Source organism: Bufo gargarizans, chromosome 11, assembly GCF_014858855.1.
Source record: "Bufo gargarizans isolate SCDJY-AF-19 chromosome 11, ASM1485885v1, whole genome shotgun sequence".
In the NCBI taxonomy this organism is placed as follows: Eukaryota; Metazoa; Chordata; class Amphibia; order Anura; family Bufonidae; genus Bufo; species Bufo gargarizans.
The window spans coordinates 81,292,558-81,317,478 of record NC_058090.1 but is presented as its reverse complement, the minus strand read 5'-3'; the positions used below and the strand labels follow the sequence as shown (position 1 = coordinate 81,317,478).

The 24,921-nt window shown below is 43.6% G+C and overlaps 2 protein-coding genes across 2 annotated transcripts; one reads left to right on the top strand and one right to left on the bottom strand.

Moving 5' to 3' along the window:
• Positions 1-4,308: 4,308 nt before the first annotated feature.
• Positions 4,309-5,229, bottom strand: LOC122921363 (olfactory receptor 12D2-like). The gene has a single exon (XM_044271339.1). The coding sequence runs from the start codon at positions 5,227-5,229 to the stop codon at positions 4,309-4,311; it is 921 nt and encodes a 306-aa protein (XP_044127274.1).
• An 18,093-nt stretch (positions 5,230-23,322) lies between these two features.
• Positions 23,323-24,252, top strand: LOC122921362 (olfactory receptor 12D2-like). The gene has a single exon (XM_044271338.1). The coding sequence runs from the start codon at positions 23,323-23,325 to the stop codon at positions 24,250-24,252; it is 930 nt and encodes a 309-aa protein (XP_044127273.1).
• The last annotated feature ends 669 nt before the right edge of the window (positions 24,253-24,921 follow it).

The window sequence follows — 24,921 nt, the reverse complement described above, 5'->3', positions numbered from 1 at the left end:
TATCAAATCTGCAAAAAGCTGTAGAAAATGGAGTGAGGGGTATCACATGACCATTATACACTGCTCAAAAAAATAAAGGGAACACAAAAATAACACATCCTAGATCTGAATTAATGAAATATTCTTCTGAAATACTTTGTTCTTTACATAGTTAAATGTGCTGACAACAAAATCACACAAAAATAAAAAGATGGAAATTCAATTTTTCATCCCATGGAGGTCTGGATTTGGAGCCACACTCAAAATTAAAGTGGAAAAACACACTACAGGCTGATCCAACTTTGATGTAATGGCCTTAAAACAAGTCAAAATGAGGCTCAGTAGTGTGTGTGGCCTTCACGTGCCTGTATGACCTCCCTACAATGCCTGTGCATGCTCCTGGTGAGGTGGCGGACGGTCTCCTGAGGGATCTCATCCCAGACCTGGACTAAAGCATCTGCCAACTCCTGGACAGTCTGTGGTGCAACGTGACGTTGGTGGATAGAGCGAGACATGATGCCCCAGATGTGCTCAATTGGATTCAGGTCTGGGGAACGGGCGGGCCAGTCCATAGCATCAATGCCTTCGTCTTGCAGGAACTGCTGACACACTCCAGCCACATGAGGTCTAGTATTGTCTTGCATTAGGAGGAACCCAGGGCCAACCGCACCAGCATATGGTCTCACAAGGGGTCTGAGGATCTCATCCTGGTACCTAATGGCAGTCAGGTTACCTCTGGCGAGAAATGCCACCCCACACCATTACTGACCCAATGCCAAACCGGTCATGCTGGAGGATGTTGCAGGCAGCAGAACGTTCTCCACGGCATCTCCAGACTCTGTCACGTCTGTCATGTGCTCAGTGTGAACCTGCTTTCATCTGTGAAGAGCACAAGGCGCCAGAGGCGAATTTGCCAATCTTGGTGTTCTCTGGCAAATGCCAAACGTCCTGCACGGTGTTGGGCTGTAAGCAAAACCCCCACCTGTGGACGTCGGGCCCTCATATCACCCTCATGGAGTCTGTTTCTGACCGTTTGAGCAGACACATGCACATTTGTGGCCTGCTGGAGGTCATTTTGCAGGGCTCTGGCAGTGCTCCTCCTGTTCCTCCTTGCACAAAGGCGGAGGTATCGGTCCTGATGCTAGGTTGTTGCCCTCCTACGGCCTCCTCAAAGTCTCCTGATTTACTGGCCTGTCTCCTGGTAGCGCCTCCATGCTCTGGACACTATGCTGACAGACACAGCAAACCTTCTTGCCACAGCTCGCATTGATGTGCCATCCTGGATAAGCTGCACTACCTGAGCCACTTGTGTGGGTTCTAGACTCCGTCTCATGCTACCACTAGAGTGAAAGCACCGCCAGCATTCAAAAGTGACCAAAACATCAGCCAGGAAGCATAGGAACCGAGAAGTGGTCTGTGGTCACCACCTGCAGAACCAGTCCTTTATTAGGGGTGTCTTGCTAATTGCCTTTAATTTCCACCTGTTGTCTATCCCATTTGCACAACAGCTGTCACAACCAGACAGCTGAGAAGCTCTGACAGAAGCCTTTCAGAACCTCCTCCTTGAGTTTTCTTTGTTTTGAATTTCAGTTCCTCATCTCGTTAGCCTCTCTCAGCTGTCATGTAGTTGGACTGATTGCATCCCTTTAAATTCCTCCCCATAATGCATTAGTGTGCGGCTTATACAACTTCCTGGAGTGTGTGTGCATGCTGATCCTATTTTCCAGCCTTCTACAAGATAAGTGCTGTACATTTACTTGTGATTTTCTGTTTGCTGGATCCCAGGTGACCCTGACTCCCTCCGTGTCTAGTGTAGGGAGCCGGTGGTCGTGTCCCCTCACTATTGTAGGGTGTTCAGGTGGTATATAGTCAAGGTACGTGGATATGCGATCATCCACCATTGGGATTTTCGCATAGGCTGAGCAAGCAGGGAGAGTGCCAGGTCTTATGCAGGGGTCTCCCTTTTGTTCCTTAGTTTTGGATCCAGTGAGTCATATATTCATTTTGCATTGTCTTGTTGAAGGCTTGAAAATAGGATCAGCATGCACACACACTCCAGGAAGTTGTATAAGCCGCACACTAATGCATTATGGGGAGGAATTTAAAGGGATGCAATCAGTCCACTACATGACAGCTGAGAGAGGCTAACGAGATGAGGAACTGAAATTCAAAACAAAGAAAACTCAAGGAGGAGGTTCTGAAAGGCTTCTGTCAGAGCTTCTTAGCTGTCTAGTTGTGACAACAGCATGTGAAATTGATTGTCACTCAGTGTTGCTTCCTAAGTGGACAATTTGATTTCACAGAAGTGTGTTTGACTTGGAGTTACATTGTGTTGTTAAAGTGTTTCCTTTATTTTTTTGAGCAGTGTATATAGGGATTGTGAAAAATGGGTTGAGTATAAAGTTAACTCATTCATGGTTCCGTTTTACGTCCGCAAAAAACGGAACAACAACGGAAACCATACTTAAGCCATACGGACCGTTTTTGCGGAAAAACGGAACGGAACCAAAACAGAAACACAATGGAACGCTAAAAGGGAACAACGGACCGCAAAACACATACATTTGTGTCAACAAGCCCTTATTGTACTAGGTTATTACTGTTTTATTTGCCATTAGACAGGTTAACTTCTGTCTAAGCAGCCATTAAAAACAGTTCCATCGATTGATAGGCTGAATAGGGCTTCAACATAGCGCTGATAACGAATCAAATTTCTTGTCAAACTTCTACAAAGATGCCGAATCAAATTTTTCAAAACTTCGCTCATCTCTTCTTAGCAGGGCACCGACCCTTCTTCACACATTGTCCCAAAGATTGACATTAGATGCTGAAGGAGCAATTCAATAAACTATTCATACTAACATCTGGAGCTGTAAAGCACAACAGAGGATAACTGTCATCAGTCTCCATGTCCATACTCCTCTCAAAGTAGTAGAACCCCAGAAAGAGGCAACTACATGTGGCCTGTCATGCTGCCATCTAGTGGACAAAATAATGATGTCTTCTCTACAACAGAGGATAGATAATTACTGCTGCCTCTTACAGCTGATCACATGGGCCCTCCTCTTTTTCAGGGCTCCGGTGCCACTGAACCTTTACACAGACAGTATGTCCACCCCTGTATCCCCGTCAACAAGAATGAGCTGACTTATATTTATGCCAAGTATTTAATAATAAGATAATATAATGGTTTAAATTTACACCTGCATTTACAGTATATAAAGTACCAGCAGAATACAAAGCATATCAAAGCATTCTGATTCGTTGACAAGTTAAAGAGGTTCTCCACTTTTCATCACCCTAATAGTTAGAAGGATCCATTGAAAATATAAAAAGTATTCCTTTGCAATGGATTAATTGTGTAAGGTGGGATGGGACAGGTCATCCAGAGTTGGCTAATAGTGATATAGGGATTCTGTCAGCAGTTTTCACCATGCTAAACCACTAACAACACTAGGTAGGGGATGGAGAAAGCAGGACAATCATACAGTTTGAGGAGATTTTATTTATCAGGAGGAATGTGAATATGAAGTTTTATTCAGCCAGGTTTTGCTCCAGCAAGTGTCCAGAAGGTGGAGCTTCACTGTGGCCTCCTCTCTGCACTTAGCTGCTCCACAGCACCTCCCATTTGGTCTGACAGGTGGCTGTAGTGTCTCCTGGTTGGATGCTACAACTGCCAATCAGAGAAGATGGCAGAATCTGTGAAGCTGCTCATTGCAGACAGCAGATTACACTAAGGCCCCCTGCACACGACCGTAGGTGTCCCGTTGCCATATTGCGGACCGCATTTGTGGATTTGCAATACACGGGCACCGTTCTGTGTGCATTCCGCATCACGGATGCGGACCCATTGACTTGAATGGGTCCGCAAATCCGGAGATGCGGAACAGAACCCAAGAGAAGCACTACGGAGTGCTTCTGTGGTGTTCTGTTCCGTGCTTCCGTTCCGCAAGAAGATAGAACTTGTTCTATCTTTTTGCGGAACGGCCGGATCGTGGACCCCATTCAAGTGAATGGAGTTGCGATCCGCATGCAGCTGGCCCACGGTCTGTGCCTGGGCCTTGCAGACCGCAAATTGCAGCACAGGCACAGGCAGCACACATTCGTGTGCAGGAGGCCTAAAGCTTTACTTTCTGGGTTCCTGAGAAATCAGAATATTTTTACTTTCAAGTCTTGATGAGAAATGTGTTGTGTTGATATTGCTCTCCCCATCCCCTACCTAGTGATGTTAGCAGTTTAGGATGGTCAAAACTGTTGATAGACACAATTTGATTAAATTATATTTTTTAAATTAAACATTTTAGTAAATCTAAGGTTTTGAGGCATTCTTTAATATTTTGAGCTTGAAAACATGTTTCTCAGTGATTTTTGAACGTCTTTGTTCCTCAAGGTATAAATAACAGGATTTAAAGATGGGGTGATTAAAGCAAACAAAATAGCTGCAATCCTGTCACTTTCGATAGAAGCTTCAGAGTCAGGCCCAAGATAAGTACACATGGCTGTCCCATAGAACAGCAGGACAACAGTCAAGTGTGCAGAACAGGTTGAGAAAGCTTTGGATCTGTGACGAGTGACAAGGTGACTGATGATGTAGAAATAGGATAGTACGGTCAGAATAAAGGTGCCCGTGCAAATGAATCCACTGAAGTATGTAACAGTCATTTGATTGACACGGATATCTTTACAAGCTAACTTTATTACTGGCTTTACGTCACAGCAGAAGTGACGAACCCTGTTAGCATTACAAAATGGCAGCCGTGATGTCATCAGCGCGTTCACTAATGACGTTGTGAGACCGGCAGCCCATGATATAAAAATAATGTAGAAGCAAATGGATTTTCTCATAATGATTCTGTAACGGAGAGGATGGCATATAGCAACATATCGATCATAACCCATGGCAGAAAGTAGGACTCCTTCTGAAAAACCCAAAGCGTGAAAGAAATACATCTGAACAATACAGGCTTTTATAGAGATCACATTCTGTATCCAGAAGAACCCAACCATCATTTTAGGGACTGTCACAGAAGAAAAGCAGATATCCAGAAAGGAAAGATTAGCCAAGAAGAAATACATTGGGGAATGAAGGGATGGATCTCTAATGGCCAAAATGATGATGATGACATTGCCCATAATACCGAGCTGGTAGAAGAAGAGAACAAAAATAAAGAGGAGCTTCTGAAGCCACGGCACGTCCGTGAGTCCGGTGAGTATGAAGTCAGATAATGATGTCTTGTTTGAAGGGTCCATCTTCTTGAGTGAAACGGTGGAAAATGTGATTACTAGAAGTACATATTGATTCTTCTGATGTAGTGTAAGGACTAAAGTACATCTTATCTGAGATAAATTGTGCACAAAAATGACTGTCTTTGCAGTGTATTATTGCCTCCTAGTGTAAGAGGCTCCAGTTCATGGCAGCCCTGGGATCTTTGTTAAGCCTCCAGTGTCCATGATAGCCCATAGGCACCACACAATCACGACTTGGGGGCTGATGGGGTTCAACATTGGCTGCATCAGCTGAGGGTTTAAGCTTCTGATATTAAGTTAACTCTAGTCCCACCTATTGCTGCCAGATGTCAACTGTATGTTACAAGTTATCCTGGCCGAGGATGGTGTGAGCAACGTTTATGAGCCTGCACCATAATATCATAACATAGTGGGAACTACCTACTATTAATGTGCAGTGTGGGAAATGTGATGGGTGGCAGTATGTGGTAATATCTGATGACCCCACAGCATTATTTCAATCAACACCATGTCATTAAGACTACAATAGTTTATAAAGGGCATCTATCAGCAGACTTGTAGCTATGAAACTGGCTGACCTGTTAGATGTGTGCTTGGCAGCTGAAGGCCTCTATGTTGGTCCCATGTTCCATGTCCCATAGCCCTGCCAATTAAACATTTGCTAGTATTTTCCTGGCAATATTGGATAGAACAATACATATACAACACATATAATCCTTACATCTATTATGTTGAATATTGGAGCCCTTTCATTGATGGCATCTTGTTTGTCTGGACATGTACTGAGCAGCTGAATGATTTGTGGCATATATTAAAGTGAAAGAATTAACAAAGCAAATTTCATCTCATTTTGGTGGAAATTCTATAGAATTTTTGGATGTCCAAATTGAGATTGTAATTGTATGCCTATACAGTCAAGTTTCTGCATGCAGTTTTGAGAGCCAAAACCAGGAGTGAGTTCAAAAAAGTTGAGAAGTTATATCTGTCTTTCCTTACATGGTCCACTCCTGCTTTTGGTTTCCAAACCTGCATACAGAAACCTGATCGTGTGGCCATACCAGGGATGGATTGGAAACTTAAAGTGGCCTTGGAAAAAACCCTAAAAGTGGCCCCATGTTGTAACTGACAGAAGGAGGGGCAACACAAGTAGGCAGGGCCACCAGAAGTAGGTGGGGGCAGCAATACTATAGTTCAGAAGCAATATACTGTCCCAGCAGAACCAAATACCATAGTGCAGCACAAAATAATGCTGCCGGTGCCACAGTATGAAATGGTATCATCGCCCTGAAGACGGCAATAGGGTTGAATTCAGGAGGGACCTGCGGCCAGTGGCCGCATGCATATGTGCCTGATGCACCAATTCAAGCAGAGAACATCAGATCTTTATGTACCTGGTTGATGGACATAAGGAGGGCTTGCGCGGCCCCTCAGGATCCGCCCATCCAGAAATTTTCCGTAGGGTCTATGGCCAGTCCAACCCTGGGCCATACCCTAAAGATGAGTATTGGGAACCTATTAGAGGTCCTCAGCTACCAATGCCTTACTACATTTCCGAACTCACTTCCCTATGGCCAATTTTTGCACCTTAGGTGTATCAACTGTGAATATGGTAAATTTATTGAACAAAGTTTTGAACTGATTGATGGACTTCATAGAAGAGGTCATGATGACATCGCTGTTTGAGATGTGTTCTCACGTATAGTAAATTTGAATAGCCACATGTTGTTTGTGGGGCTTTAGGAAAAAGGAGAATTCAGGTTTTGTGTTTTCATTCACATGTACTCCATTGATAAGGATTTGAAGGAAAGAGCATTGACACCCCTTAATGTCTCCTTAAGGAGATGCAAAAACCTGCTAAATATGTATAGTGGTCAAGCAATACTGATTGGGGTTGTGCATCATGGGGTGATATCATTAATCACATGATGAACCGATTTTGTGGTTTGTGTTGTTTTTTCTCAGTTTTTTTCTACACTGCGAAGACATTACACCCTCTCTTTAAGCACATTCATGAACATTGTTATTTAGTCACTGTAACGGCACCGTTTCAGCAGACAAGGGGTTAAAATCCGTTTAGGCGATATGCCCCTTTCCGAGAGACACGCACAGCTACTGCAGAACACCAACCTCCCGAACTGGATACAAAATAGCACTCCAAACTGGAACCTCGCGGATAGCTGCCGGCAGACGAACAGGAAAAGCGTATCCGTCAGCTTACACTCCTGGCAATCAGTCTCCAACAGCATACAGGGAATCCCCCCAATAACGAGACAAGGCTCCGTGTTGAGGGTCAAGCAGTGGTCTGACTGTACTTCAAGTACAGCCTCTTTTATTGATAAAAAAACAAACATAGTACTGCCCACAGGGTTTTGAAATCCAACCAATCAGTAATTCACAACACACACAATGTAAATACAGCAACCAATGGTTCCCGCCCCCTAGAGGACCAGAAGGGAGACTGCGACACAGGACAGATACAACATATCCCCACAATGCATCATGGTTTCCTCCCCTCTGTCCTGGAGACGACCGAAGACAATCCAATTATCTCTCGGGACAAAAGGGAGATCACCAATACACATGCGGAGACAACAAGACAGACATCACCATTTAAACACACAATGGGACAATAGAACCACACCTAGCATATTCCTCCCAAGCTGACAAGTTACACTTATTATAAGTTGTTACAACTTTGTGAGGTTACATTGTCCATACATATAACTTACATCAATTTAAACAGTATAACTTGGGGGACAAACCTATACAAAATTCACTGGAATAGGTTCAGGGGTTCAAAAGTTACTATGGGCCATAATCCTGAGGCAAGAGGCTTTTAAACAGCCCATCCAAAACCCAGTGGCGAGGTTGGTTTCGCCACACATCTCCTCCCCCCAGGGAAGACTAACCAGATACCTGACCTCACGCCGGTCGGTACCTGAGTTAGTCTGGCAGCCCACCCACAACCCAATACTGGACCTGTTGAATTTAGTAGGCTGTCTCTGTCCAGTGAATCCACCAAGGTTATATTGGTAGCTGGTACTCCCGGTCTCTGAGTTGCTCCCTGGCTTGGAGTGGAGGTTGCTTTGTGGGCAGGGATCAGCGGGACTCTGCCCTGGTACCAGCGCTACCATGGAAGAAGAAGCCTGGTTGGAGTCTGGTTGTTGGAGGGGGAAACCGACTGTCTCCCCTTTGGCTAAACAGCCCGGTTGCTGGGGGACAGGAACGACTGTCCCTACCCCCTGTGCTGTAAGTGCAGAGACCACAGTCCCATCTGCACAGTTGTGGGGCTTACTGTCTCCCCCTGGTGAGTTAAGCCGCTGGGGAGAGGGGGTAACGTGCTCCTCTCCCATACATACTTCCAGCCGCTGGGGAGGGCGACCGACCGCCTCCGCTCCCAATACAGTGTCCTGCTGCTGGGGAAAGGAGACTGGGCTCTCTATTCCCTGTAGGACACTCTGCCGCTGGGGGACAGGACCGACTGTCTCTGCCCCCTGTAACTCCGTCTGCCGCTGGGGAATGGAGACTCGGCTCCCAATTCCCAAAAAATCATGCTGCTGGGGGGAGGGGGTAATGAGCTCCTCTCCCATACATACTTCCAGCCGCTGGGGAGGGCGTCCGACCGCCTCCGCTCCCAATACAGTGTCCTGCTGCTGGGGAAAGGAGGCTGGGCTCTCTATTCCCTGTAGGACACTCTGCCGCTGGGGGACAGGACTGACTGTCTCTGCCCCCTGTAACTCTGCCTGCCGCTGGGGAATGGAGACTCGGCTCCCAATTCCAAAAAAATCATGCTGCTGCTGGGGGGCAGGAACAACTACCTCTGCCCCCTGTAACTCAGCCTGCCGCTGGGGAGGGAGGACGTTGCTCTCCTCTCCCTGCACTTCACACTGCCGCTGGGGAATGGAGACTCGGCTCCCAATTCCCAAAAAATCATGCTGCTGCTGGGGGGCAGGAACAACTACCTCTGCCCCCTGTAACTCAGCCTGCCGCTGGGGAGGGAGGCCGTTGCTCTCCTCTCCCTGCATTTCACACTGCCTTCCCGGCACATCACTCTGCTGCTGGGGGGCAGGAACAACTACCTCTGCCCCCTGTAACTCAGCCTGCCGCTGGGGAGGGAGGCCGCTGCTCTCCTCTCCCTGCACTTCACACTGCCGCTGGGGAATGGAGACTAGGCTCCCACTGTCCCGCAACCGTAACCTCCGATGGAGGTCCACCCAACGTGGCAGCTGACCGTCACCTTCTGCCCGGTATAGTAGGGTCTTAGACACTAGATTCCTCACGAACTTCACGTATTTCTCAGCTGGATTGGGTCCGAAGAAGTTCAGCCGCAACCACATCATACGGTCAAATTCCTCCACAGAGTATCTGTACTCCACTGCTGGTTCCATCCTGGTGCTTTTAGGGTCACTGTACTGAGACATGCGTTGCCCTTAAGTTGTAAAATCCAAAGAAATGGTGTCTCCTGTAGCTGTCCTTCTGGCTGTAGGAACGATCCCGCTGCTTGCCACCAATGTAACGGCACCGTTTCAGCAGACAAGGGGTTAAAATCCGTTTAGGCGATATGCCCCTTTCCAAGAGACACGCACAGCTACTGCAGAACACCAACCTCCCGAACTGGATACAAAATAGCACTCCAAACTGGAACCTCGCGGATAGCTGCCGGCAGACGAACAGGAAAAGCGTATCCGTCAGCTTACACTCCTGGCAATCAGTCTCCAACAGCATACAGGGAATCCCCCCAATAACGAGACAAGGCTCCGTGTTGAGGGTCAAGCAGTGCTCTGACTGTACTTCAAGTACAGCCTCTTTTATTGATAAAAACCAAACATAGTACTGCCCACAGGGTTTTGAAATCCAACCAATCAGTAATTCACAACACACACAATGTAAATACAGCAACCAATGGTTCCCGCCCCCTAGAGGACCAGAAGGGAGACTGCGACACAGGACAGATACAACATATCCCCACAATGCATCATGGTTTCCTCCCCTCTGTCCTGGAGACGACCGAAGACAATCCAATTATCTCTCAGGACAAAAGGGAGATCGCCAATACACATGCGGAGACAACAAGACAGACATCACCATTTAAACACACAATGGGACAATAGAACCACACCTAGCATATTCCTCCCAAGCTGACAAGTTACACTTATTATAAGTTGTTACAACTTTGTGAGGTTACATTGTCCATACATATAACTTACATCAATTTAAACAGTATAACTTGGGGGACAAACCTATCCAAAATTCACTGGAATAGGTTCAGGGGTTCAAAAGTTACTATGGGCCATAATCCTGAGGCAAGAGGCTTTTAAACAGCCCCCTCCAAAACCCAGTGGCGAGGTTGGTTTCGCCACAGTCACCACAATTAAGGGGAATTAACATGTAAGAGAAGTACATGGTGAAGAGCGTTCAAGTTTAAAGTGTTTTCAAGTACTTGAGTATTAATGACCTTTGTCAAATTGATGGCACCTCCACCACTGTGTAGTTTCTGGTGTTATTGTATTGTAGCTCAGCTTCTATTTACTTGTTGGAAGCTGAGCTGCAGTACTCCAGGAAGCCACTACACAGTTAATGGAGCCATATGCTTCAAACTACGTCCACTGTACAATCTCTGATCCTGGCAGCCACATGATCAACATCCGTGCATGTTTCCCTTGGTAAACTGTCTATTGGCACTTGCTAATAAAGTCTGCCATGAGAAATATCCGAGAGTATCGAGAATTATTGAGCTGGTCTTTGATGGCACCATATAAAAACCTGGACCCTTGAGCCTACTGCTATATCCTCGTATCTCTGATGCTGCTTTTGCCTCCACAGCCCCTATAACTATACCCTGGGTGCCACTGAAACTTTATCCCGGCACCAAATATTTATTATTTTATTGAATTATATAATTTATAAATTACTATATTTAATATATTCTTATTATATTCTTTTATGTATTATTATTGAACAAATCATGTACATATCCCAACATGGGTTAAAAAAATGTCATTGGCCATTTGTGTCGCTATACTGAACTTTTTTTCAACCTGAGTGAGGAACTAACCGTTAACCTTTTTTTTTAAAAGCAAGACATCCCACAAAAATGTACAGAATAGTGCAGTGTACATTTTTTACAATGCAAGTCATACAACTGATACAACTCTATGCCACACAGGAACATACATTAGGGCGATGTGTATGAGAGCCTTTTCTGATACACACCAAGTATAGTGAAAAAAAGACGTAAGGATTAAGGAAGTCTTATCTTTTTATCTGTAGACCCTAAAGAAAAAACAACAGCCACAAATGTGTCTACCTGTGAAATCTGGAAAGACTCTGATGAGAGGATGGGATGAGAATCATGAGGTTTAGCTCTAGGAGACTGAATCCAGTGTATCTGCAAATGGCTCTATGAATATTGGAATACATCAATATATATACTCACCACACACACATAAGAATTGCACATATAATTGACTGGGGGATTTAGAGTAAGAGGACAGATTGGTATTCCCAGAGACAGTGATTAAAAGATCAGTTCAATGAATGAATTTTTATATTATAAAAATAATTAACAGAACACTTGGAAAACCATGATGGTGGGATTAACATCAACAAGGTTTTGCCCTCTGAAGTACATATGCCCTAACAGTGGCTCGTGTTTTATATCTGAGTTTTCCCAAAAATTAGATTCAGACCTGAAGTGATTAATTCCAAATCAAACACGCTCCAATTGGCCTGAAACTTGGTATATGGCACTTTGTCATCTCGTAGGACTTAAAAAAACAAAAAAAACAAAAAAAAAAAAACAGATGTTATCTTTTTGTTACTTTTTAATGATTTTTGCTCTCCCTTCCCCTTCTAAAATTTTAAACCCAATGCTACCAATAGCAAATAATGTCATGGGGGACACTGACATATGGAGCATCGCTATGGGTAAATGCATGGCTGACTGTATTAACAAACAGTGTGCTTAAAACACAATGCGCTGTCACATGTTATGCTTTCTTATATTAGGAGAAAATTTGTCTATCGCTCATGGTGTTAAAAACATGGTGTTATAAAAAAAATACAGTGGCTTGTTGGAACCAAGCGCACAAATTACACAGACTAATTGCCATAAAACCGTGGCTCATTCCACACAAGTAAAAATTTTGCAAAAAGGATATCATAATGAAGGCTGAGTGCCTGTCCATACATACATATATATATATATATATAAAGCGAAGAAGTAGGACTGCACTCCAAAATGTAGTAAAATAGCAGTGATTTATTCACCCATAATATGGCAAGTCTTGCGACGTTTCGGCTCACAAGAGCCTTCCTCAAGCATTCTTGAGGAAGGCTCTTGTGAGCCGAAACGTCGCAAGACTTGCCATATTATGGGTGAATAAATCACTGCTATTTTACTACATTTTGGAGTGCAGTCCTACTTCTTCGCTTTATACAATTTTGGGGTTTGCCACTGCCCTGTGTTGGACTTTGCACCCGTACTCTGGTGGTGCTCCCACTGGACTTTTTTCATCTACTATATATATATATATATATATATATATATATACACACGCTCAAGTGCTAATTTTCTGAAGAAAGAGTGGCTTGTTCTGAATAAGCCTTGAAAAATTCTCCCTTTTTATTGGGAGCAACAGCAGTACAGTGTGGAAGTGGAAAGGGTAGGGTAACAGTAGCTGCAAAAGTAGTGGCACTAATGGTAGTGGAGCATGGAACAGACAAAGTAGTAGATGTGTGTGCCACAGTTTAGGGATAGTAGTTGTCACGGACATCCCCGCGACAGTGGGTGACAGAAGGTCTGTGAGACTGGCAAAACACGTGCTTTAATCTGACAGGTTTTCTTGTGGATCAATAGACGTCTGTGTTGTTTCTGATACTGGCCACACCTCTAAACTCCAGGTGTTGCTATTGTGGTAATTTAACTTTCCTTATTTATAGTTGCTTCTCCCACAATGCTGTGCGGTTTATAGCTTCAGTGGTATCTGTGGTCTGCTGGTGTTTGGTTCTCGGCTGAGTTCCTGTTGCTGCCATAGCTACTGGAAAGTTAAGTGTTTCTTTTCCCTTTTGCATTTTGTTTTTGGTTATCTGTGTGTTGTTTTTCCCCTGCCCTTTGTTGTAGGCCTGAGGGAGACTCCTGGTCGTTCTTCCTTTCTGGAGGAACAGGTAGTCTCAGTTCTGTCACTATCGCCAGGGTCTTATAGGATGAGTTAGGACTCTAGGTACTCCTGCGTATGAACTCACCTGCCTTTGGGGTATGTTCATACCGATAGCCAGTCAGCACTGTGACTAGGGATTTGACTAGGATATGTCCCTCTTTCTTCCCTTGCTCCTTGTTCCCTCTCCTTCTTCATCCAGTGTGGTGTCTCCCTCCCACACATGGGCGTGACAGTAGTAGTGTGGCTATGTAGCAGTAATGGTAGTGGCAGTAGGGGGATTAGCAGTAAGGAGTAGCAGCTGGAGCAGTGGCAGCAGCAACCATACGGTGTGGAATATAATGGTAGGAAGGCAGACAGCAGCAGTGGCATGATGAGGCTGGGTTATCAAGGGCAGATCTATTCATTGGCCTGATGCTTGGGAGTCTAAAAATCCTCATGGATCCATGCATCCTTCATTTTGACAAAAGTGATGTTTTGTACACTGGCATAGGACAACTTGGTCTGTTAAGCTGTCATGAAGCCCCCTGCCACCCTGAAAACCCTCTCTGAGATGACATTGCAGACTGTACAAGACAGAACAGAGAGAGCTTACTGGGCCAGTTGGGGCCACTGCTCCAATCTGACCGTCCAGAGGTCAATAGGGTCAACAAACATTGTAAGCACCAGGCAAGGGCTAAAGTCCAGGTGAGACAGAGCCTTTTTGCTAAGGGCTATAGGTCTCCATTTTGCTAATTTGCGTCAAAATTTGCTCCATCATGTTGATGATATTGAACTGACTGGTGCTTTTGTGGCTTCTACTGCTTGTGGTAGTAGACATAGCAGGAGGTGAGTGACTCTACAGGATGCAGAGAGGGGCCTCAGACACATGGGCAGCACAAGTCTTTTCACTAAAAGCTGTGGAAAGCTGTGTATACAATGTATCTTGGTAATGAAGCAAATTTGCAACCCTTTCGACAAGAGGAAAACATTCCCATATTTTGCTATGATGGTGAGGGTCTAAAAACATGACTATCCAGGAATCATCAAACTGCTTAATGAGAATGACACACCTGTCATTAGGTAAGCAAGCAAGTATAGAGATTTTCATTCTTATCAATGTGCCCAAGTACTCAGTTTTCTCTGGCTCTGCCTCCCTGAGATGATTAGTCATAGAAACCGATGTTGTAAACATTATCATCAGCCTCCTGTTCTTCCTCCTACTCCTCCAGTGGTAGCTCTTCATCTTCCCCTTTCCTAGGACTTTCTCCATGTTGGTATGCTCTAAGATGAATTTCAAGGGGATGACATTGTTGATGCAATAGTTGTTCCTACTGACAAATCTGGTGGCCTCTTCAAAGAGCCGGAGTACTGTATGCTACAGTTGTCTCTAATGAGTTACCACTGCCTGACCTCGATACAACACATGTTCCCTGCTGAGGTGGTCTAGTACATGACAAAATCATTCACTGTATTACACTGCTCATACAGATTCTGTAGCATTAGCAAGTGGTATTCTAGGAAGTTGGAATGTCATGGATCAAGTGGTGTAATGCTAGACCGCTCTGTTGATGCAAGTCTAGGAGAGTGTTCCTTGCAAAGATGGCGGAAATGCAAAGCATGCCAGTGTTCTTTTTCAGAAAGCTTTGCACGACTACTTGCATGTATTATTGCCCCTGTATATAGCATGGCCACGGTGTTCCTGCCATTGTCACTGACCACCTTGCCCAATTGGAGTTGGAAGTCCTTGATGCACTTTAGCAAGTGATTGGCTGTGTGGCGGTTTTCTCTTTTGCCTGATCAGTCAAAACGACTGAACTGAAGAACTGAAGACATCCTGATGCAAACTGAACGGATTACTCTCCATTCAGAATGCATGGGGATATGCCAGTTCTTTTCCGGTATAGAGCCCCTGTGACGGAACTCTATGCCGGAAAAGAAAAACGCTAGTGTGAAAGTACCCTAATGTGCTGACCTCATGCCGCCACCACCCTTCTCTTCTGATATTACTTCCTCCACAGCACCCCGATCCGACTCCGAACTCCTGTTTAACACACAGTCATCATCATTGTCCTCACCCCTTCAGCCACTTTTATCAGACTGTGATATGTCATTGTGGGCTCCTTGGCTCCCCTCACCATTCCCTAATCAGTATTCACTGTTGCTACCACTACTCCTATCACCACCACCATGCCTACAAGTGCCACTACTACTACTAACTAGTAGTAGTTTTTCCTGCCACTATTTACAGTAAAATGACCTGGGCAGTATTTTTATGAGATTTGTCCAAAACTTATTGCAAAGGGTAACAAATCCAGGTAGTTTAGAATCAATTTTCTCATCTCTAGTCTGGACGTGTGTCCCTGAAGCCCTGAACACAAATAATAAGGAAGACTTGTAAGACCCCAGAGTGGTGTTACCACTACTGCACCCTGCTACTATCTCTAATGTAGCAGGGTGCAGTCGTGGTCTTTCCATGTCCTCCACAATGTGCATTCATAATCTTGTTATGTAACTGTTTATTACATGTAATGTGCCTGGTTCATCAGCAGGTGGCAGAAAACACGGCAGAGCTATAGTAAGAGAGAATGGAACTTACTGTTCCATTCTCCCCCCTTTGGGCAGAAGTGGGCCAGTCTTGCTTGCTACCAGAAGAAGGTGGGGCAATTCTAGTTTGTTCTGGTTGAGACTCCATGTTGGAGCTGCTAGGGTTCTAACCAACTTTTTGGCTGAACATAAGTGTCACGGTAGGGAGTGGGGGAAACTCCCCACTGAACACCGTGGAGAAACAGGGAAGACAACTAGGCCTGGACACAGGGAAAAGGGAGCAGGGCACCGCCTATGCTTCCCTAATCCTCGCCCTGACTCATAACCATATGAGCGGACCTGGATGTTAGGACAGCTCATACCCAGGACCCTCGGACCCTGAGTCACCCTGATAATCCCTGGAATAGGAGCAGGGTAGAGACTACCTGTTCTTCCAAGACACGTATGAACAAGAGTCTTAACCAGCCTAGATGCAAGGAAAGGAAAGGCAGTGAACAGCCACTGGATAAGCAAGTAAGAGCCAAGAACAAGACGCACTTATCTGCCGCTACAACAACGACGACTGGGCCCCATGCAACAGTACTGGAACTCTTACACCTTATAGGACACAGTACAAACAACACACACAGGTATCCAGCACACCAGTCACTGCCTGGACCCCCATGCGGACACGATGCATGGCGGCCCCAGGTAGAGCTGTGCACTTACTAGTGGTCCCCCCTCTGGGGAACCCAGGGGCCCTCACACTGAAGGCAACACCGATAGACAGGGGAATGTCTAGCAAACATGCTGGGCAATAAACACCACCAGACATGTAGCTCCTAATCACAACAGGACCTCAGCACACGTCTTATCAGCGGCTTTTGTGGGTGCACGTCCCCTTTCAGATCCCTTCCACCGAGGAGTCGATAAATAGCTTGTATCAGTAGTTTGGAGACAGCATATAGATTTGAATTTAAGATTTATTTTACCGATGGTACAATCTCATAGTAACATTTATTGCTTATTGCGATGTTTCGGGCCCAATTCGGTGCCCTTTGTCAAGCTATAAAAGTAAACACAAGAAATATATCAATACAGATATCCAGAAAATTCATTAATCATAATGTGTTATATTTCATAAACAGAATTTCTCATTTATTTACAATGTACAATATTTCATATAAGGCAAAAAATATATATGTCCGTAATACGGGCCAAAAGGTAAATGTGATGATAATACATGATTAGATGAATAGAAGACGGGAAAATTAAAAAAACATGATTAGAAGACACGACCGTATATAGTAAATGCCATGATTACAGAAAACAATTTCAGATACAATCTAAGGATGGGCAAACACGTAGTCAGAGAGCATAGTGTTAACTGGCCTGTATGCTGACAGAGGGAAAAGACTCTGATCAAAGCATCAGGTCAGTCAGGTGGTCCTCAGGGAAGGATAACCATTCACAGGCTGGAGTAACCTTGTGAGGTTAATGTGGTTAATGTATTATATGCTATGCTGATCTGAGGTATATTGTGAACGTGGGGACTATATATATAGGGTACATCTGGTTTTGTGTGTTTGGTGTAATATATTACATGATAATTGACTTTACGAGTTATATACTCTGAATGTAGTAGGGTGCCAATACCTCCCTAGGAGCAGGACAAGATACTATACCCACCAGCCTCAATATGTTACTTATGACAATGGATGAAGATTGAGGGCTGTCTATAGTTAGTTCTCTACTTGGAATCGTGAGACTATGATGCAAGGGAAGGACCTATTGGAAAGAACATAAAAAGGCATATGAGTCAGAATACAGAACATTATAAAACTATTTCAATTTAAGAAAACTTGCAATCCTTGTTGAGGCCTCTAGGGCCCAAAGTACCCAGTCGGCGGATCCATTGCATTTCCCTTGAGTGTAACATTTCCTTGCGATTACCCCCTCTGCGGGGGTTCAGGACCCAGTCAATGACTTAGAAACAAAGTTGGCTGGGTGTATGCTTATGTTCCTGAAAATGCTGTACTAATGGAGTTTCCTTCTTATTGGTACGAATATTTGATTTGTGTTGACTGATTCTGTCCTTGATTTTCTGTGTGATCTCACCCACATACCCTAGTCCACAGGGACATTTGATGAGGTAGAGGACGAAACTAGTGGTGCACGAGAAGTAGCCTCTGATGTAATATTTTTTACCTGATGATACATTGCCACATTGGGTACATCTCAAACATGGGTATGTTCCCAAGTTGGGTGACCCAGTAATAGTGCGTTGTGGGTTGTTTTTTCCAGATCCGAAGTCGGATCTCACCAAGCGATCGCGAATAATGGGTGGGCGTTTGTATGACATAAGAGGTCTATGGTGAAAGACACTGGGGGCACTTCTCTGTAAAATCCGCCAGTGCCTGTTTATGATTTTTTTGATGGAGGGACTCCAAGTGGAGTAAGTGGTAATGCAGGGAATCCTGATGTTCTGTTTATTCCCAGATACGGGCTTAGGTTTAAGGAGGTCAGTCCCTGTTAATGTTATTTACAGCGGTGCATGTGTTCCATCAATACTTCTGATGGGAACCCGCGATTAGAGAATTTGTTATTCATTTGTAATATCCTTGAATCTGCTATTTTGGGGTTGGATACAATTCTCTTAACCCTCATCAGTTGTGATAACGGGAGGGATTTAATCAGACCTGGTGGGTGGTAACTATTAAATAACAGTAAGCTGTTCCTGTCTGTAGGTTTAGAGTATAGATTGTAGTGTAGGAGGTTTTTTTCTACCTGGAGTAGTACATCGAGGAAAGGAATCTTAGTCTGGCTAGTTTCCAAGGAGAAAGCAATGGACCCAACCGATGAGTTCAGGTCAAGATGAAAATTCAGCAAGTCCTCCATTGACCTCTGCCACAAACAAAAGACATCATCAATATATCGTAGCCAAGTCTTGACACATTTATGAAACAGATGATGAGTATAGACATATCGTTCCTCAAAGGCATTCATATATATGACTGCAAATGTCAGTGCCACATTACATCCCATCGCGGTACCTGAAAGCTGTAAATAAAAATCATCCTCGAACAGAAAGTAGTTGTTTTTTAACACAAATCTCAACAGCTCTATGATGAAGAGGTTTTCTTTGTTGGAGTATTCCTGGTATTGTACCAGGACCTCCATGACACTGTTGATACCATCCTCTATGGGAATGTTCGTGTATAGACTGGAGACATCCGATGGTAACCAAGAGTGTATCAGCTCCGTGGATGTCAAGACTCTTAGTTTTGTTAATAAAGTCAGTAGTGTCCAAAATAAAGGATTTTCCTGCCTGGGCATAGGGGCGTAAAAGTTTATCCAAAAAGATTGCGGCTGGTTGGAAGACTGAATCACATCCTGAGACTATGGGGCGACCTGGGGGATTTTTTAGACTCTTATGAATCTTTGGCAGAACATAAAATACTGGGATTCTAGAGTACTCTATTAACAGAAAATCTGCTACTTTTTTAAAATTATTTTCTGGTCTAGGGCTTGTAACACCAAGTTAAGTAGAGTAGATTTTACCTCAACTGTGGGGTCATAGTTGATGCGTTGGTATGTGTTGGTGTCATGTAGTTGTCTAAGGACTTCCTTCCTGTAATCCTCCCTATTTAGAACCGACAATCCCCGAGCCCTTATCTGCTGGCTTAATTATTATGTCCTTATTGTTCCTAAGGTTAAGGGCCCTTTGTTCTGATCTCTTTAAATTATATCTTACCTTGTCAGAATGATGGCCCTCTTCTCTAGTTCCAGCAGATCCGCTTTGACGAAGGCGATGTATGTCTCAACAGCATCATTGTCATGTGGCGGTTCAAAGGTACTTTTGGGTTTACATTTCTGGGTTCTTGAATGGAAGACAGGTTGGAGTGGAGGTAGATTGTGTATTGGCCCATATGGGATTATCCAGTTAAATATGTGCCTTTAACCGGAGCATGCAATAGAATTTTGCCATTTCAGAGTCCAGCGTAAATGGATCTGTGCGGTTAGTGCCAGCAAAGCCAAGTCCTTTATAATGACCGTAATTTTAGTATAGTCTAATGTAGTGTTAGATAGATTCACCACCAGATCTGTCGGATCTTCAGGTGGTTGATCCGAGCTGGTATTTATCTGCCCCTGTTGCTGGATCTGGTTTGTATCGGATTCCCGCCTGTTGGCGTTGGTAGTGGTGGTGTTTCGTCCGATGCTTCCGCCCATACCTCATTGGCATCTTCCTCGAAGGGGTCGGGGGTCCTCTAAAAAATCTGTATCACTGGTGTTAGAGGAATCAGAAGCCCTTGAGCATACTCGTTGACTGGTTGGATGGGTTCGTTGTGGAATCCTATAGACGTGTCCTGATTCGTAGTCTTGGGAGTCTCGTAGAAATTTTGTGCGTTTCCTATCTTCCAAGTTCCTATTGAAAAAGTTGATCTTCTGAGTCAGGTTTGTTTTAATGTTAGTACCTTCTACTTCAGCAATATTACCAAACAGGGTGTTCTCTAATGTGGTGATTTCCTCTTTAGTTTTTCTACTCTCCCGATCAGCCCGTTCTAGGATCAATAAGATAATATCAAATGATGCCTTGTTCAGGATTTTTTCAAAATTTGGGCAAAAATCGGGATCTTCAGAGAACAGAGTAGGACGTAAGTTACATCTCAGTCCTCTTGGTATACATCTGGTCCTGTAGTATTCTGCCAATGTTAGGGCATGAAGTTCTAGTGCAGTCACTTTTTTGTAGTTTTTTTCAAGAGTTGAAATTGATATGTTTGATCCTGGATTCGTCAGGAATTCATTAGATGCAGTGACACTTGCAGTGATTCTTATTGCATCTTCTTCCGTGTAGGAGAAGGTACCACTGGTATCACGTTGAATATTAATTAGCGACATTAAGGATGAATGCGCAGCAGCCCAAGACGGAAACCAACATACTCGTAACAACGACCAGATATATAACACCAACCCATTCAAACAACACCACACATAAAATAGGGTAGTGAAGGGAAGATGACACCGGGATGACATTGATGTTCCACAAGGTGGCACTCAAGCACTGGGCAGATGGAATAAGCCGGTCAGCAGCAAAGCTCCAGCACCAACAAAGGCTGGAGGACAACTGACTCCAGCCTACAGGCCACAGGCAATATAAACCAAGTGGCCACACCCAACCAGGTAGTTAACCCATCCAGCACCAGACAAGGAAGGAACCAGGATATAAGGGGCAGTGCACACACACATGCTGCATAAACGACACGTTGACCTTGGCGCATAGCAACAAGACCATGACACAGCCGTGACAATAAGTCCGACTACAAGAGTGAAGTGCAGCATAAACAGAACAAAGACACCAAGTTAGCTTGTCAGTACAGCAGAGTGAGAGAAAGATAGAGCAGAGTTGAGTTTGCCTGAGAGTTTAATGCTAAAGCCTGCTATAACCAAGACAAAGCCTGAAACAGTTTGGAGAGACGTTTATTCAAGTAAAGCTGCCAGTGAACTTCATCTCAAGGTCTGGACTCAAGTAATTTTTTCAAATCTCTCAATTATTCCCCATATTTATTGCTTTGGAGCCAAAGCCTGAAGTCCAGCATTATCCAGGTAGGTGCACTGAGACATATAAATAAATATTTAGGCACTACACCACTCTTCATTACTACACCTGGGATGCGTTATAGGAGGGCCCTGGGGGGGAGGCGCCTGTGCAGACTCACCTGTCCAAGGTCCCAACACTGCTCTGTTCCTGGCTGCTTCCGTTGCCTGCTGGACCAAAAAACGGCTGGGTTAAATTGTGACGAAACACAGGCTTCAGGGGTCACCATTCAATTGGTGATTGGCCACAGTGGTCATAGGATCCAGCAACTTCCTGATCCTGAGGAGACCAGGAAGAAGTTGGGAATTGAGTCACTGTGGGAACGCTGACAGATGAGTCTTACTCTATGTTCAAGATCTTTAGGCGCACATGTCCAGAATAAGGCTACACTCACAAGACAGTGAAAAAAATATCAATTAAAATAGTCAATTTTTAACAGATTTCTTTTTCACTGATGCCCTCCTGAGAATCGGACGTTAAAATTGTTTCACTTCAATCGATGCAGTCAGTCTATGAGAACAGACACAATAGAAATTTTCTATTTTTTGACGTTTGTTATTCAATGACAATCACAAAAATGTGAATAACCCCATAGGCTACCATTTTTCTTAAAACAGACGTGAGACGACACATGTCTGTTTTTCATTGTCTTGTAAATGTAGCCTAAAAGGGTTGTCAGCTCCAAGGCAGCTTGGTAATTATATCTTGCTTTTTGCCACTTGATATAAACTGTGCATGTAATTATAAACTAGTGTTGTAAAGAGCTAATTATATCCCCAAGTCTAGTTTATCCCAACGGTCTCCAGATTTCGGCGCATATGGCTTTTAGGGAATGTAATACTGTCCCTAGGTGATAATATTCCCAGAAAACCCTATTAATTGTCTAACCAGGTTATATAGATCCTTGTATATTACAGCTTTTAAGCAGATCGTGTCGGTAATAGGAGAGGTGCCTCTTGTCATAGCAGCCTTACGTACAAGCATTCTGTATTTGTCATATGCCTCATTAACTATCGTATGGATCTGAAGAAATGGCACATGTACTTTAACAAGACATTTGGATGGAAATAATTGATTTCACTCCCATTACTTGTAGGTATAGTAAAAGCCTGGTCTTTATTTCTAACTGATTTTGCATACACAAGACAGCATCCTGGAAGGGGAAGGGGGGCTCCATCTACCATCAAAAAGTTGTCCATCCATAATTAAAAAAAGACAAAGACAAGGACATAGCATTTGGTGTTTCCTAGAACCAAAGGATGCCTGTGTGATGTGGCTAGGGAGAGTTTCATTTGTGGTGGCCCTTAAATCTAATTATGAACGGTCAGTTTGACATGTCACAAGATTTCAACAATGATGGTTTATGAGTTACCTAAATAAAAATTTGCTTGACCATGAGAGAAGTCCAAAGATAAGGATCACTTCAGTACTTGTTCATTCATGGTCTATCTCCTGAACCTCTGCAGATGTGATCTTCTAACAAACCAGAATTGGAATCTGACCAGGGAAACATCTGGTTTGAATATTTCCCTGTTTATTTTTGTGAAATAGGTTCTAATGGGTTCGCTCTGGGTAGGTGCTTATGTGGATGCATTTTGTTTTAGTTTTTTTGCACAGAAATAGAGAATTTTAAATAAACAATTAGTAATGCCATTTTGAATTTTCACATTAAAAGATCCTTTTCTGGGAATTCAGTCTTCATATATAAAATGAAATGGGATTAAAATAATAAATTTGAATATTAAAAATTGAAAATGAATATTATTCTTAAACTTAAGTGAAAGTTAGGTGATTATTACATTTTATTGTGTTTTTTAGCGTAACTTTACTATTGAGCTAATGGCGGGGTGGAATGGGACTTCAATGAACATATTCATCCTGCTTGGTATAACCGACCTACCTTGGCTTCAAAAGTTCCTTTTTATTTTAGTGCTCTTCTTTTATATTCTTGATGTCTTGGGAAACCTCATTATTATGTTCCTGGTGATTCAAGATGTTTCTCTTCATTCCTCAATGTATTTCCTGCTTGCTAACCTTTCCTTTGTAGATATTTGCTTTTCCTCTATCACAGTTCCCAAGATGATGGTTGGGTTCTTCATGGAGAACACTATAACTCTTCAAGGTTGTGTTGCTCAGATGTATTTCTTTCACTTCTTGGGATGTACCGAAGGTATTCTACTGGCATCCATGGGCTATGACAGATATGTCGCCATCTGTCATCCATTACGATACAATACCTTAATGCGAAGAACTGTCTGTATTCACTTGGTGTTGACTTCATGGGTCATTGGACTCACCACCTCACTCGTTCACGCAATAATGACCTCATATCTCCCTTTTTGCAACTCAAACAAGATCAAACACTTTTTCTGTGATGTAAAACCAGTGATAAAGTTGGCTTGTGCAGATATTTCCCTAAATGAGGCCTTACTCACTAATGTACTTGGTTTTCTAAGCACCAGCACCTTTTTCCTTACCATCATATCCTACATTTATATAATCCTTAAACTTGTGAGAATACGCTCATCAGAAGGAAGGATGAAAGCCTTCTCAACATGTTCCTCCCATCTGACAGTGGTCATTTTGTTTTATGGGACAGCTATGTGCACCTATCTTGGGCCTAAATCAGAGAACTCCATAGAAAAAGACAAGATAGCTGCTGTATTGTTCACCGTTGTTACTCCAGCAACTAATCCAGTAATATACGCTTTAAGAAATCAGGAGGTTAAAAAATCATTGAAAAAACTCATCAAACGTGAACATTTATAAATGATCATTTCAGGCATTATATGTAAAATATGATACTATGATAACTAACCTCAAATGCATCTCAATCACTTAGTACATAAACTAAATTTAGATTTAAAGAGGTCCTATGTGATAAAACAAAACATGACTGTGTTCTTCAAGAAACAATGTCACTGATGAACATGGCATCACTGATCTAGAAAAAGGCAGAAGTGCTCAAGTCACCACAATGTGACAGCTTCCTCAAACAATTAATTGGTGGGTTCAGGGAGTCCGAACACCTCTGAGGACAGGTCATCAATATATGAATCCTACAGAACTAGCTGAATATTTCAGATTGCTGTGTATGGGGTTACGTAGCTGCAGACCAGTCAGAGAGCCCATATTAACCCTTTTCCACCGCTGAGAAAGCATACAACAGGCACATGAGCATTAGCTCTAGATCATGGAATAATGGAAGACATTGGCCTGACCTGAATCATGTTTTCTCTACCTCATACAGATGGCCAGGTGTGTATACATTGCCTGGGGAATAGATGGCACTCCAATGCACTTTGGGAAGGCAAGCTGGCAGAGACAGCATGATGCTCTGGCCAATATTCTGCTGGGAAGCCTTAGGTCCTGGGATCATCTGGATATTAGTATGATATGTACAGTACTTGAAAATATAGATAGGTAATTAAATATTAC

Coding starts and splice junctions, on each gene's coding strand:
- LOC122921363 (XM_044271339.1), bottom strand. CDS start 5,229: ATGGACCCTTCAAACAAGACATCATTATCTGACTTCATACTCACCGGA.
- LOC122921362 (XM_044271338.1), top strand. CDS start 23,323: ATGGCGGGGTGGAATGGGACTTCAATGAACATATTCATCCTGCTTGGT.